The following is a 16,505-nucleotide window of genomic DNA, read 5'->3' on the forward strand; positions in this document are numbered from 1 at the left end:
TCATTTTGTTTATTAGTGGAACTTCCTCGATGTCCTCGAACTGGATGTAGGCTTACACCGAACCAGTATAAATCTTTTGTGTCAGTTTGAATTGTTTGTTTTGTCATATTTTTTCCGTTTTAGTTTATTGGTTTCAAATTAGCGCTTCCGCACAACACTCTGAACCCCAGTGAAGGTGGAGAGGAGCTTGTTGTATTTGGAAGTTCCAATTTAGATAATTTGAGTCATCCAATCTAACATTGACAAAGGTGGAGAGGAGCTTGTTGTAATGTTAATTCAACATTAGAACAAGAGAAATAGCTCGATGTGCTGAAATTGAAGAATTCAGTTGCAAGCAACACATTTATGTTGCCCATCAGAACAAGATTAAGTAGAATAGTTAAGTTTTTAGTTGCCCAATCCATATGAATTTAGAATATGGAGGACGTGTTTCTGCATTGTTTTCAAATGTCCTAAGCACTTTGTAGAGCTGTAGTAACTTTGCAGCCACAAGACACCAATACCAAGTACCCTTAATCACTCTTCCAGATGTCTCAGATACTCTTCGTGTTGACATAAACGAGATATTTTTCAGTATGCTTGGCATACGGCTTGGTACACCGAGTTTAAAAATATAATTGGTTAGAAGCTTGAAAAAAAAAATTATAACGAATTGTATCATTAATTCTTGGTATACTTGAGTAGTGTGCCGGCCACACGAAAAAACTTCTTGACATGAACACAACCCTTAGTTACTCATAAGAATACAAAGTTTACATGAAAGAAAAAAAATCAAACTTATCATTTCACATTGAACTTAAATGACTTGCACACGAGTTACCTAATTACGCGATTGTGTAAGCATGCTAAATAGTACATCACTTTCGCATTAGGTGGGTTGGATGGAAACACAAACTTTAATTAACCATGTTAAATGGGTCAACACGATTATGCCCAACTAAAACAAAAATTTATTTTTTGTCCTTTTCAAGTCGGATCATCGAATCTATGGAAAATTGCTACCTCTACTCTTTCTTAGCACTTTCTACCCAAATTCAAATATAAACAATGAAAGCTACATCCGAACAAAAATACAATAACAGGTACATCATCCAATAACTTTCATATTTTTAATAGAAAATATGACGAATTGTAATCATAATTTTTGGTGTACCGAGTAGTGTGCCGGCCACACAAAAAAACTTCTTGACATGAACACAATCAAAAGGCGTTGACTTAAATGACTTGCACATGAGTTCTCTAGTTACGCAATTGTGTAAGCATGCTGAAGGGTACGTCACTTTCGAATTAGGTGGGTCGGATGGAAACACAAACTCTTATTAACCATGTTAAATGGGTCAACACGATTACGCCCAACTCAAACAAATTTATTTTTTGTCTTTTTCAAGTTGGATTATCGAATCTGTCTAAAATTGTTACCTCCACTCTTTCTTGGCACTTTCTACCTAAATTCGAGCAAAAACAATGAAGGATACATCCGAACAAAAATACAATAAAAGGTATATCATCCAACAACTTTCATATTTTTAATAGGAAAAACGCTCATGTAAGTGGCATTTTACTACAATAGTATAGTTGAGTGTTATCCTTGTACCACGGTGTGAGTTCAAACATTGTTGGCTTCCTAGGTCCATCTCCAATGAAGAGGGCTAGATGTCCAAAAGCTAAAAAATAGTCTGCTTTGTTCAAAAATCAATCTCAAACTAATGGTTGGACTATAATCTGTGGAGCTCATCAAACCATTTTTCTGGCCGAAGGAGTTGAGTTAAATTAATTGATTCAAATTCAACTGAAAACTTAAAACTAATAAATTATTAAACTAACTATGTTTAGCCTCTTTCAATTAGAAATGGTATATGAATATGACCTGATATTTTTTATTTAAAAATAATATTTTATACAGCTATAAATCTAAATGGGGCTATGATTAGCGCGAAAAGAAAAAAAAAGCACACACATTATTCTCGTCATCGACTCATTGACTTTGTTAGGCTACATTTTTATCCTGCAATGGGTTTTTTTTTTTTTTTTGGAGGGTTGGTGTGGAAGGATGGAGTGCACTGGGTGAGAAGCCCTATTGTTGTAGTGTCGATGCCACCACTATAAATCCTGCACTGGATTTATTTTTTAATTAAAAAAAAAATTTTTAGTCGTCAAATAATTACGATGTGTATTTTTATTGAGTAAACAGGTTTTGTAGCTAATAGCATATGTATCAAAGATTTCATAGTAGGATCGTTACCATCGAAACATAAACTCTTATTAACTATGTTAAATGGCTTATGCCCAAATTAAACAAATTTATTTTTTGTCCTTTTAAAGTCGCATTGTCCTGTCTAAAATTGTGGACCCTACTCTTTCTTGCACTTTCTTTCTACCTCAATCGAAGAAATACAATGGAAAGTATCATCGAACAACTTTCATATTTTTAATAGAAAAACGCGCATTATCATCGTCACTGTCTCATTAACTTTCTTTGGCTACATTTTTTTCCTCCGCCTGAGAGAAAGCATGTTTTGATCGAGGCCACTCATCTCCCTATCGATCGGACCATATTTTCCGGTCAACAATTGTTTCAGTTCGGGGTACAGTTTTCCAGTAATCGTTGAACTCCTAGCTCCAACAATCGAGTATTGCAGTTCTTACATAAATGGCTGTTTCTTCTTCTTCTTCAGTATCTGACGTCCGTCGTTGGAAATATGATGTCTTCGTCAGTTTCGGACACCAAGACACCGGCAGGGATTTTGTCAGCCATCTGATCAGAGCTTTCAATCAGAAATCAATCAGTACACCCGTGGATGCTGAAGGTATTTGCAGAGACGACTGCCCTTCGGAGGAGCTCCCAGACGCCGTCCAACATTCGAGGCTTTTTATTGTAGTTTTTTCTAAAGGATACGCTGATTCCAGATGTCGCCTCGAAGAACTGGTCCAAATGCTGAACTGCGTGGATAAAAATAACCAGAAGTTGTTGCCCGTTTTCTATAGAGTAGATCCGTCTGATGTTCGTAGAGCCACCGGAGCTTTTGCGGAAGCTTTTCAGAAATACGAGTGCAATCGCGTCGACGAGGAAGAGGTGCCGAGATGGAGATCCGCTCTAACTAGTGCCAGCAATTATTTTGGCTGGTATCTCCCATATTATAGGTAATTTTAATTAAAATTTTCACATCCTATTATATGTATATGTTAAATTTAATGATTCAAACCATTTATATACCATTCAGGCCTACACAATGATCATTTTTATAAAAAATCAACCTCTAAAAAAAAAAGATTAATGGGGTTGAAGGTACGGGGAGAACTTCATAGTGGTCACTTTATAATTTGCTGGAAGAACATGAATGGGGTCTAATTAATCTAATTTGTAGCAAAAACGATTATTAATGTGTAAACCACGAGCTGGTGAGGAGCCTGACTTGTGGCCAACGGGAGGCTGAAATGCCTCTGTGAGTCTTCCGGCCAACGGAAGATGTGGATAACCGTGGCTTGCCACCTGTTGTCCCCCCATTTTAAAAAGAAAAAATAAAAATAAAAAGGATCATGAATGATGTAATATTACAACATATAGCCAGTGAAGTTACCTAAGAGATCCCTCAATAGAGAGAGACCGTATATACTACTTGAGGAAATAATGCAGTACTGTTTTTCAAATTTCACATCCACAGGAATGAAGCCGACGTGATCGAGGAAATCGTACAAAGTGTTTTTGATAAATTGATCTGCTTCTCATCGTATGGCAGTCGTCGGAAATATGATGTATTTCTCAACTTTAGAGGTACAGACACTCGCAAGAGTTTTGTCGTCCATCTCTACAAAGCTCTGTATCTAAAAGTAATCAACACCTTCATGGATGGTGAAGAGTTAGAAAAGGCAACAGCATTTCGGATCTCCTGAATTCTATCAAAGAGTCGCGAGTTTCGATTGTTGTATTTTCTGAAGACTACGCTTCTTCCAAATGGTGCTTAAAAGAACTCGTTCAGATCCTCGAATGCAAGGATAAACAAAATCAGATAGTGGTGCCCGTTTTCTACCGAGTTGATCGATCTAAAGTTTGTAAACCGGAAGCTTTTACTAAACACGATAGCGATCCTAGGGTGGAGAAGGAAGAGTTGCAGATCTGGATGTCCGCTCTAACTAAAGCCACCAAGTTACCTCCACATCGCTGGGATCAACAAAATTACGAGTAATTTTTGCTTAATTAGGTTCTTAATTTTTTTTAATTTCCTATTAAGGGGTTGAGCCCTTCACAACATTTAGTTTAATTTGATTTGGTGTCAGTATATATATATATATACACACACACATTCTCGTACCAATACTGTTTTTCATATTCCGCAGGGACGATGCCAAGCTTATTGAGGACATTGTACAACATATTGGAGCCTGCCTGCACAAATGAATCGGCTTCACCGTTTAACATATTTCAAATGGGACATGTATCACCAAGTGCGTGTGTATTTTTGTTTTGGCGGATGATTTCACAGTTTGTAATTGCCTCTGTAGGGTTTATACTGTTACACAGAACAGTCTCTTTTGATCATTCAAAGGTTATTTCTCTAATAAACTTGTCAGCAGATCATACATATTATTATGTGTCATAAATGTGACATATCATAGATCTTTACTAAATGTAACATTAGAATTTATATATTATTATGTGTCATAAAGTTTTGATTTAGTAAACTTGTAAGTGGATCATACTTTTGGACATTAGCTAATAAATCAATAGTTTGTCGTAATTTTTTTAATCAATGTACAATTCTGAATCAACTCATACGATGTAGCCCATTGAAGATTTCCCAAACTAATACAATTGTTTGACATGGTACCGAAGTCATTTGATTTGAAACGTGTAGACTTTGCATTTAGTACTTACATGATTTTGAAACATTAATGTTTTGTCCTTTTTTTAATGAAAATTAGAATAGTTATTGTTTAGGGTAGAAAATTTGGTATATGTGGAGAGGGTGTGGAGAGATTTTTCAATGTGACCCATATACGAAATGGTACATCACGTGTCACTATACAAATGATGAGATATGTGTGTTAAAAAGTTAATAACTTAAAAAATGCAATTTCCCACCACTTATATAAAAACACGTGATGTACCACTCGTGTTTTGGTTACAATGAAAAATTTCTCGAGGGTGTGAGGGTAAGTTCAGATAAGTTAGGTGGATGTTTTCAGCAGGGATCAGTGTTCAACAAATAATGGGGTGTTATTAAAATCAGCCTTCTAGTCTCCACTAGCAATTAAGCCCCGCGCGATGCCGCAGGTTTTAACACCGTTTAAGGTCATATTATTTTACATATAATATGTTTACACTGAGAGAGACTATTTTAAAGTGTTATTTACAAAGAGATGATACTATTTACCAACTCAAATCACACTGACGGTGTTTGTACTATACTTGACCAATCCCGAAACTACCGAGTACCGGTCAACGTTATACCGTCAAGGACCCAGAAGAGCTTCCCTTCAACCAGGAGGCCAATCACAATGCGACACGTGTCGACATCAGAAGCCAATCACAGCACGACACGTGTCAACATCATAAGCCAATCACAACACGACACGTGTCAATGTTATAACAAAACTAGAAACCCTCTTCTATAAATAGGGATCATTCTCATACAATAATCTCTAATGTCATTTTGTACTAAACTATTCACTAGAACTCACAAAAGGAGAGCTTGAACCTATGTATTTGTGTAAACCCTTCACAATTAATGAGAACTCCTCTACTCCGTGGACGTAGCCGATCTGGGTGAACCACGTACATCTTGTGTTTGCTTCCCTGTCTCAATTCATTTACGTACTTATCTTCACTAGTGATCGAAGCAACCAAGCGAAGGTCACAAAACCTGACACTTTCTGTTGTATCAAAGTCCTCGCTGATTTTGTGCATCAACATTTGGCAAGCCCGAAACTACAAGTAAGCTTCAAGTGAAATTGATACATTACCTTGTGCATCTTCATCAGTTAAAGATACCACCCCTGGATGGAGGAAAAGTACTTCCAGAGAAGATGCCACATCTACATATGAGACAGATAAGGCAAGTGAAAATGATACCACACCTCGGTACTTAGAAGTTTCATGATTACTTAGCGACTTGGATCTTGCAAGTCCCCAACCGAGGAGCTTCCCTCACTCGGGAGCTTAAGGGAGCACTGTTTGTACCATACTTGACCAATCCCGAAACTACTGAGCACCGGTCAACGTTATACCGTCAAGGACCCAGAAGAGCTTCCCTTCAACCAGGAGGCCAATCACAATGCGACACGTGTCGACATCAGAAGCCAATCACAGCACGACATGTGTCAACATCATAAGCCAATCACAACACGACACGTGTCAATGTTATAACAAAACTAGAAACTCTCTTCTATAAATAGGGATCATTCTCCCACAATAATCTCTAATGTCATTTTGTACTAAACTATTCACTAGAACTCACAAAAGGAGAGCTTGAACCTATGTATTTGTGTAAACCCTTCACAATTAATGAGAACTCCTCTACTCCCTGGACGTAGCCGATCTGGGTGAACCACGTACATCTTGTGTTTGCTTCCCTGTCTCTATTCATTTACATACTTATCTTCACTAGTGATCGAAGCAACCAAGCGAAGGTCACAAAACCTGACACTTTCTGTTGTACCAAAGTCCTCGCTGATTTTGTGCATCAACAGACAGTATGCTTTTTGAGCAAATTCTCGACAAACTTGAACAGTGAAATGGACAAATCAATAGGTCATAGGAGATGAATGAAATTTCAAATTAATTTACCATGAATGGATTAATGAAGAATCAATAGAAACGGTAAACATGGTAGTCATACATATTAGGAAGCTATCCATCTATAAGCCAGCCCTCATTAATTCATCCGCTTCCACTATTCTTCTAGTGACTGATAAAGAAAGCGAAGCTGCCAGCTCTGCTGTAGTTCCTGTAAGTACTCCCTTACCATATGAGCAATAAAGTCTTTTAAAAGGAATCCTAATTTTCTCAACATAAAAGAAAACTATAAAAGCATTACTAATGACTATATCTGCAATCATGTTGGTATTGATAGACTTGCATGTTTTAATTTATTGCCATTGTCATAAACTTGGTGTTTTCCTAAAGTATAGTGCTTCAAATGTTGAAAAGTTAACATGGTTTTCACACAGTAAGCAGACAACTTCAATCTACATTTCCTTCCATAATGCACTATCAATTAAAGTCCTACTCAAGACTAAAATTAAAAATCCTATTTATACAATGCCAAAATATGCAGATATTCAAGTTGAATAAAGGGTTTATTTAAAAACTAATATTACTATTTTCTTAATTTATACAATGCCAAAATCAAATATGCAGATATTCAAATTGAACAAAAGGGTTTATTTAACAACTGATATTACTATTTTCTTAATGAGGTGTGAAGAAATAGCTATTGATTTGGCAAACAATGAAATGAATGCTATTTAAAAACTGATATTACTATTTAGAGTGCCTTACTTTTCAATATCTATTTTCTTAATGCTAGAATTTAGAGTGCCTTACTATTTTCTTAATGAGGTGTTAATGAGGTGTGAATAGTATTCAAATATCTATTTAGAGTGAGGCACTCAATATCTATTTTCTTACTGTTCAATATCTATTTAGAGTGCCTTACTATTTTCTTAATGAGGTGTGAATAGTATTCAAATCACTATAATATCTCAAATCATATTGAACAGTAAGGCACTCTAAATTCTACTTCTTAAAAACTCCTTTTGATTTGGCAAACAATGAAATGAATGCTAAAATGAGTTGTGAAGAAACAACTATTGTATTATAAGTCACTTCTAGCAGTTAAACGAATTATATCAAAACTGGATGATTTCTCACATCTAGAAACATGAAATAATTAATGTTAGAAATACTAATCAAAACGTGTTCATACCAACAAGCAAAATTGAAATCACTAATCTGTATATTATAATAAAGTAATGAAGTTTTGAATATATTTATGTTTATTGCAAACTCAAGTACAACACAATCAAAGATAAATGGAGTCCAAATCCTAACCTTGGTCCACAATCATTTCAACAATATCATATGAAAAAGCCAGATCAGACTTGTTCGAAAGAGTCAGCACTCTCCTTGTATTCATATAACTTAAAAACATCTGCCATATCAATGTATGTATCCATTTTAGTTTCTATTATCTACACATTTGACTTAAGATATGCTAATATTACTGTCAATTGAAAATCGAAAAATTTCAAGCATATGAGAATTGGCCAATGCAACACTGAAGGTCCCCTCAGACTGAACAGAAAGCTTATTCCAAGAAGTTACCTTATTTTTTGAATGCTTATTCTTTACATATAATAAGTCAGTAACCAAAGTCATCACAAAATAACACTCTCTATCATAATTAAAATAATAATATAATAGTAATAATAGCAGAAGCCTTGGCCCTGAGCATGCTGCTTGGTAATATGCATTAGTTGGCCCTGAGCATGCTGTTAGTTGGTTATATGTATCAATTGTCAGTCGTTCATATGTTGATTGTAAATTTTTTATTGTTCAGTGATGTCATGTTTACAAATGGAATTAATTGAAAATTGAGGAGAACTCTTTCTCAACTACAAAGGATGAAATAAATGAAACAAAAACTAAATAGAAATAATTTTGCTTGTCCCAAAACAAATTTTGGATCAAAGCACAATGGAGAAATATGAAAGGAAAACTAACTACTTGTACTCAATTGTTTAGGTGGGTGCCCCAGAAGTGGAGAGATTTTCCAGGGCATTTCAAAGATACCCAAATTTCAATATTATTATGGATCAAACAATGCAATGAACACACACATTGCATATACAATGAGGACATTACAGAGTACATGATCATCGAGAGAGACCAACAAAGGCGATTGGTTACTTGACCAAGAAATATATCGAATCAAAATTCAAATGGAAGGCTTCACATCAACCGACATAAACAACTAACAATCCAAGGGTACTGATATAGCTACAACGGGAACGACTCCAAAACCCAGAACTTCAAACGTAAAATTAAAAAAATTCATCAAAATTTGACTACAACCCAATTATATTAAATCACAAATTTGATGCATATTTGGACATGAAAGAGATCTAGAAGGTACCTGAGGTGATGGACAATGGTTTGAGACCAACCTTGATGTTGGACGTTGCCAGAATTGTCTGATTCATGTCGGAAAATTCAAACTCGAACCAAGCTCATAGGTTCTAGGGAGATGATGTTGTGAAAAGCGTGTCAATTTCCCCAAGAAAAAGCGGAAATCTACAATCGGACACACGAAAAGAAGAAAATGATGAACTATTAAAGCAAAAAACAAAATGTTGAGAGAGATGAGAACGGACCTTGGAATCGAGGACACATGGGGGAATTCCGCCGAAGGTTGGAGTGGAGGAGGAGCAGAAGGATGGGTGGTGGGTGGTGGGTGGTGGGTGGCGTCTTCCTTCGTCTTCATCCAAGGTAAGAGAGGGCAGCTGTTTTCGTATGCCCTTTGAGCAGAAGGTTTTCACTGGAAAGGTAGTCGAATAGGAAGGAAGAAGTGAGGAGGAAGGGGAGTGCGATCTCACGTGTCAAAAGGAATGTGGCAGACTTGTAATAACACAAAATGAGCAAAGGTAAAACAGGAAGAACACTGTGTTTATAAACAATGTTTCAGTTGATTTTGACTTTTAGTATAGATTGAATTTAATTGAAACTTCCAAACAATTATGCATGGGTTTCATAAAATATATTAATTGGTTCACAAGTTGGGCAACAAACAATAAGAATCGGCTGCGCAACTTGACCTTGACAATTTAATAAATAAAGCCTTTTGTTTTTTCTGTTTTTCTTCTTTTTGTGAAGAAAAAATTTATTAAAAATGAAGAATGAAAAACGCGTTACTTCGTTGCCATTGAATTTCCGATTACATTACTGGAAGAAGACATGAGAACACACATAAAGCATTTCTCTTTCGTTTTGGGTATATCCTTTTTTTTTTTTGGGTATCAAATTTCAACTGATGTTTTATTTTTTAAATATATTGTTTGGCGGGTTAATTACACATGCACGCATGAGGTTTCTTGTATGTTCACAAAACCCCCTCAATTTTTGAACATATCACTAACACCCTTTGACGTTTTAAAATTATTTCACAAAACCCATTTTATTAGGGTTCCATTAATTTTATGGAAAACTAACGAAAAGTTCAAAAAAACTTATCTTTTAACAAAAAGCCCTTTTTAAAGGTATAATGAATAGTATCAATTAAAAGTAAAAATGTGGTTTTTCGTTAAAAATAAATAGTAACGGGAGTGTTTTGTTAAAACTCCCTTAATTTTATGCTGACGTTAACATAAAATAATTTTGAAATGGCCAAACACCTTGATTACCAATCTCCTAAGTTGAATAAAATGGCTTCTCCGCTATCTTCTTCGATTTGTCTCTGAATCCAACACTAAACCGACAACGGGTTTTCTATAGAGTTCTTAAGGTACCTAATGGTGGTGTGAATAAGTTGTGCTTGTTTATGCAGGAGAAGATAAATGATGAGATTTTGATTGATGTTAAAAAGTTACTTGGAAGAGGCTTTCCTCAATTGATTTTGATGAATGAATTTTAAATGGATTTGATAAAGAAATTCAAGAAAGCGGAGAAGACACTGACAGGAGAAATTATAGTGTAGTACAGTAGAGATTAAATTCCACTTGTGTGATAACATGACACATGACAGAATTTGAAATGAAGTATCACAAATAACAGTATTTATCCACAGAAAGATCGAAGAAGAGCACAGAGAAGACAGAGTCGATGATTGGTAAATCGGGGTGTTTGTGATATGTTCAAAACCTGAGAGGGTTTTGTGAAAACACAAAAAAACTTGAAGGGGTGTATGTGTAATTAACCCATTGTTGACCTGGCCGGACTTCCATTTTATTAATATTTCATGCAGAGATCGGACCAGTATCCAGCGGTTCTTTGTTTAGGGTCCAAAATCGATATTGTGCCTGTTAATGGCCTCTTTTTCTACTCCTCCTCCTCCTCCTTCTTCTTCCCGTGGTCGTTGGATTTATGATGTGTTCATTAATTTCGGGAGCGAAGACACTCGCAAGATCTTTATCGGCCATCTTTACAAAGCGCTGGAGCAGAAATCAATCAAAACCTTCATTGATGGCGATGATCCGGATCTCTTGACAACTATCCAAGTGTCAAAGATCTCGATTGTAGTTTTTTCTAAAAACTATGCTTCTTCTTCCACGCGGTGCTTAAAACAACTTGTTCATATCCTAGATCATATGGATCCAGAGAAGCATATAGTGGTGCCCATTTTCTACCAAGTAGATCCGTCTCATGTTCGTAAACTCGCGGGAAGTCTTCAACCTGATCACGGTTCTAACGCCAGCATCGAAGAGATGCAGAACTGGAGGTCCGCTCTAACTAAAGCCGCCGGTATATCTGGCTGGGATTCACAAGAGTCTATGTAATTTTGTTTAGCTACTTTCTTTGTTTGAGATTTTCATAGTATTTATTCTGTTGGTATCACAATATTTTGTGTACGTGTTTTACTAGAATATATATGGCTTTACGGCTTATGGAGATTGTGCAATACTGTTTTTCAAATTCCACAGGGATGATGCCAAGTTTATTGAGGACATTGTGCAAGATATTTTTAGTAAATTGCTCCAACTCAGCAATGTTTTCATCAATTTTAGAGGTGAAGACACTCGCCTCAGTTTTGTCGCCCATCTCCACAAAGCTCTGTATCAGAAAGCAATCCACGCCTTCAGCGATCTTGGAGAGCTTAATAAAGGCGATGAGATTTCGAATCTCTTCAACGATATTCAAAAATCAAGTATTTCGATCGTAATTTTTTCCAAAGGATATGCCCAATCCACATGGTGCTTGAGAGAACTGGTCGAAATCCTGGAATGTGTGGACAGAAAAATTCAGAAAGTGTGTCCCGTTTTCTATGGAGTATCTCCATCTGAAGTTCGTAAAATCACCGGTCCTTTTGGGGATGCTTTTTATCGATACAATGACAATTCTCGCTTCGACGTGGAAGAGGTGAAGAGATGGCGCTACGCTCTCACTAGAGCCGCCAATTATAGTGGATTTGATCGCATTCATTCCAAGTAATTTTTCTCTACAAAATGTTAATATTTTTAAGTTCTAATTTTGGCCTTTTCAATCCAAGTATACTATTTTCCATATTGCACAGGAATGATGCCGAGCTTATTGAGAAAATTGTACAACACACTTGGAGAGCCTGCCGTGACTTCGACGTTTAACATATCTTGAATTGGAGCTTGCAGCCGACTGTAATCAAATACCAGAGCTTTTCAGCAAGTTTAAACTACATGGATGAACAATAAATCACAGCTTTGGAATAGTTTCAACTTTCAATAATTTCGTTGAGGGATATTGTGGGTTTCATTGCTTTTGAATAAATAAATTTCTGTAAAACCGTATATGTCAATAAGATGCTGTTATCAAGGACATTCATTGACTGGCTAGGCCATTCAATAGAATATCCTGAAAGCGTGTTTTTAGGGAGGCGAACTTCGTCCTGTAGACAAATCCCAATTTTATGATCGTACCATTACGATTGCGGCATGAAGTGCTTATTACATCTTTGATTGTATGAGTGCGAGTGTGGTAGGGGATTTAGTTTGTAACGGGTTGTGTGGTTGTACTCTTTTCTTTCTGTATCAGAAAAAAGAAAAATTGCCAATAAGGGTCACTATTATGATGACAATATGGCAAATTTGACATGTCTCAAATGTCTAAATCTCTTTGGCTGCTAAAATCTAAGTTTCCTGAGAACTTTTGGAATTTATTAGAAGTGGAGTTTGACAACGACAGGGGTATTCTACACTCGTAATAACTACTCACGCCCTCCATTTTACCTTTGTACATGACACGCCCAGACCCTGATATTCCTTAAATACCAGGATAGACACGTGCTGGCCGACACCCGAGGGTGACGAAAACCATTAATTGATACAAAAGCTAAGAATAAGAAATAAATACGGGTTATAAATTTAAAAACAATGAGTTAATAATTTAGGAACGTGCTCAGAGCATACAACTAAACCTAATCACTAAAAAGAATTAAGATAAAATTTAATGAATAAAGAAGTGGGTCCTACATCGAGAGGACTCAAATATGCTGCTGCGGAAGTGTCTTGACGCCGGGATTAGGTGCCTTGATTCTGAGTCCTGAATGGGGGCACAAAACAAAGGTGAGTGGACCAAGTTTATATATATAATAATAATAATAAAACAGTTATCAACATACTAACCCTCAAAGTTTATATAATGAAAACTACTAGCATAATAAATGATGGATTTAATAAAAATCCTAGCATGCCAAAAATATCTCAAAAGCCATATCGCGGAAATCAAACAGTAAACGCATCATAAATCGTCTCGTAAGCGCGGTGTGCTGCTAGTAAGATCACCGAATAAATATAACTCCCGGCCCAATGCCTGCTCCGTGGTCTCTGCGCCCGTAGCCAGAGATTACCAACTCCCGGCCCAATACCTGCTCCATGTCCCTCAGCCCGTAGCTAGGAATTATTTCTCCCGGCCTAAATGCCAACACCAGTTCCTCGCCCCAGGCGGCATAGTGTCTACTAGGTACGCACAAATAGTTACGTCTCTCTTAAATAACCACTTCATAGCATAGGTTACCGATCATCGTCTACACTATAAAGAGGGGTTCAAAAACATGTTCTAGCATCCTATCGTCATCTATCATATAGTCTACCAGTTCATGGTTTTTATAGAAAATACGATATATTAAAATATAGCTCAAAATAGGCTAACAATTAATTCCTCACTAAAACACGAGACGATAATCAATATCTTAAATCATCAGGCTTCACATAAATCAAATCATAAATTCGTAGGCATGCTAATCATTTATGCAATTACTATAAAATCATGTAATTTTAGAAAGGGTCCACTCACAGTACTTAGTTGCCAAAAGCTGCGCCACTAGCGAAGATGGAAACGTCACAATAATTGCCCCTAAGCACATTAAATGGTACAATTAATAAAACTATATAATAGCAATTGAATTTTGGAAAACGGACATTGGAAATGGATTCAGAACGTCGAATTACCTTAAGAAGGATCCCGGACGAAAACCCAAAAAGTCAACCCTAAAGTCAACGTTGATCGAGGGTCAACGGTCAAATTAGGTCTAACGGGTTTTAGGCTTGAAATCCGGATTAGGGTTTAGGTTAAATAGGATTAGGACCTATTGGGTTTTGAACTAAATAAAATAAGGGAATTGGGTTGGATGGGTTAGGCCCTAATAGATTTTAAGAACCTAGGGTTTTTGGGTTAAAAGGGTTTTAGGGTGAAAAAGGGTGGTCTGGGCTTAAGCCCAAACTCACACACAACACACACATACTCACACATTACACAAACCCTAAAACGCGCGCACACACACAGGCTGCACTAGGGCAGCCCTCACAACACTTCACAAAGGCCCTAAGGCCTTATTAAAGGGCTGGGCTTAGAGCCCCTTAACCAAAAACCGGCCCAAGGCCATTCTAAATAAGGCCCGTGGCCTTTGGGGTCTTTAAAACAAAATAACTTAAAAATAAAAGGGTGTGGGCTGGGTTACTGGGCTAGGCCCGGGGGTTCTAATGGCCTGAAAGGCCTTGTTGCTGAGGAAGAAGGCCGGAGATTCGGCCGGAAAACTACCCGACTTTAAACGGCCATAACTTTGTCAATACTCAACGAAATCAAGCGAGAAAAAAACGAAAGTTGTATCCCTTGAAGAGACAAAGAGAATGGTACCTCACACGACATCTAACTCGCTGTGGTTTGGCCGGAAATTTCCTCGAAAGCCTCGGAGGTCGCTGGAAACTGGGTAAGATTCAAATGAGTATAACTTCTTCAATACTCAATGAAATTGAGTGAAACCAAAAGGCAAGTTATAGTACTCGACGAGACGAAGAGATTGATACCTTGCACGCCGGCCAACTCGCAGTGGTTTGGCTGGAAATGGCCTCGAAAGCCGTCGGACTCGCCGGAGGTTATTTTCTTGGTTTCGCCGAATTGCGCAGAGGCAAGAGGAAGAGGAAAGGGACGAGGTTTAGATGGTGATTGTGTCTTCCTCGAGCAGGGAGTGCAGCTGGGTGTGAATGTGATCATAGAGAAGAGAGGAATAGAAGTATACGGGAAAGGGAAGAAGGAGAGGAAGAAAGAGAGAAGAGGGCTCGGGGACAAAATCAGGGGGGTGGGTCCCCTTGGCTCACCATTTAAGACCAAAAACAAATTTTAAAAGGAAGATAAATTCCCAAACTTGATGAAAATACAAAAATACCATTTATGTACAGTAAATCTCAGGACGGGTTGTTACAATCTACCCCCCTTAAAAGAATTTCGTCCCGAAATTTAAAATAATTTACTTAATTAAAATGCTCGAAAATAGAAAGAAGAATATATGTATAAAGAGAAATCTAGTCAGAGTGGGTGCATCAAAGAGAATATGCCACACCGTCGCGAGTGGGTTGCAAAATCCTCTATCAAGCCTCCAAGCTCTTACTTTATTCCTCATCATTGTAAAAGTAAAAACATACTTTATAAAGATAAAGGTCGAAAACACAAAATAGTCTAAGGCCAGATAATATCAAAATAGATATGTACTAATATATACATCAAAACTCAAATCAACTTAAAAATGAAAACATAAATACTTTTCCAAAAACATTTGTAACGCCAAAACAATTAACTAGAGTAAATGAAGTTAAAATACTTATACTGAAAATCAAGATTGAAGAATGGGAGTGGGTCTCGCCCAAGAATTCGAAATGTCGCATATTCCGAGAATAGATGTGCCTTTAGGTCGAGTCCCAAGAATAACAATTCCGAATCTGCATCAGCTGCTGTAGACGAATCTTCTTGCCCACTTGCTTAACGAACCCAACAAATAAGCTATCGATATGACAGTCTGCAGCCCGCAATATCGACCTCACATTTGTTGTCTCGATAAGCAAGTAGTAATTTCTCAAATGGTGCAGAATTTCACATATCGTAGGATCGATCCTCCAAATACAAGTTCGCAAGACTTTTCAGTCAACCAGTGTTATCCATGAAAAACTATCGTATCAGGTCGCAACAGTGCCATACCCAAACCAAATAAAACAGAAACTGCCGTCGTAAAACTCTATCCAGCACCAAGCATCCTATCTTCCTCAGTTCTTCCAAATGTGACCAACTACTTTAGAATTTCACCTGTAAATAACCCATTTGAAAATTGTACCTTGGGATTCAAGAGAAGTGGCTACCATGTTAGTAGTAGACCTAAAAGCTCAAACCAAGCAAGCAGAAAAAGAGAAGTCATCTTCCTCAACACGCAGTATCTCTTGGGAACTGTTGTAGTGCTCAATCCACCTCTCCATTTTTGCTTAGTTGCATATTTCTAGTCAACCAAGGTCAAAGTTGGTGGAAAGAAGAACGACTCGCAAATGATCAACCTAAA

At 37.1% G+C, this 16,505-nt stretch overlaps 2 protein-coding genes and 1 long non-coding RNA gene across 4 annotated transcripts; 2 read left to right on the forward strand and 1 right to left on the reverse strand.

Annotated features, from left to right (window-relative positions):
* Positions 1–2,443: 2,443 nt before the first annotated feature.
* On the forward strand, positions 2,444–4,580 carry LOC139198191 (toll/interleukin-1 receptor-like protein). Its single transcript, XM_070826468.1, has 3 exons — positions 2,444–3,141; positions 3,663–4,180; positions 4,336–4,580. Exons 1-2 carry the CDS (start codon positions 2,651–2,653, stop codon positions 3,889–3,891), a joined length of 720 nt encoding a protein of 239 aa, XP_070682569.1. The 5' UTR covers positions 2,444–2,650; the 3' UTR covers positions 3,892–4,180; positions 4,336–4,580.
* A 6,390-nt stretch (positions 4,581–10,970) lies between these two features.
* LOC139187518 (disease resistance protein RPV1-like) lies at positions 10,971–12,777 on the forward strand. Of its 2 annotated transcripts, none has more exons than XM_070826472.1 (3): positions 10,971–11,486; positions 11,635–12,138; positions 12,225–12,777. In XM_070826472.1, exons 1-3 carry the CDS (start codon positions 11,020–11,022, stop codon positions 12,292–12,294), a joined length of 1,041 nt encoding a protein of 346 aa, XP_070682573.1. In that variant the 5' UTR covers positions 10,971–11,019; the 3' UTR covers positions 12,295–12,777. The 2 variants fall into 2 exon arrangements, with proteins under 2 accessions (XP_070682573.1, XP_008354214.1); XM_008355992.3 differs by having other exon boundaries at positions 10,971–11,432.
* A 129-nt stretch (positions 12,778–12,906) lies between these two features.
* On the reverse strand, positions 12,907–15,347 carry LOC139198201 (uncharacterized). Its single transcript, XR_011583476.1, has 4 exons — positions 14,989–15,347; positions 14,819–14,887; positions 13,979–14,038; positions 12,907–13,225 (listed from the first exon to the last, which is right to left on the reverse strand). It is a non-coding gene; the product is annotated as an uncharacterized lncRNA (long non-coding RNA).
* Positions 15,348–16,505: the final 1,158 nt, after the last annotated feature.

This window comes from Malus domestica, chromosome 01 (assembly GCF_042453785.1).
Source record: "Malus domestica chromosome 01, GDT2T_hap1".
NCBI classification, from domain to species: domain Eukaryota; kingdom Viridiplantae; phylum Streptophyta; class Magnoliopsida; order Rosales; family Rosaceae; genus Malus; species Malus domestica.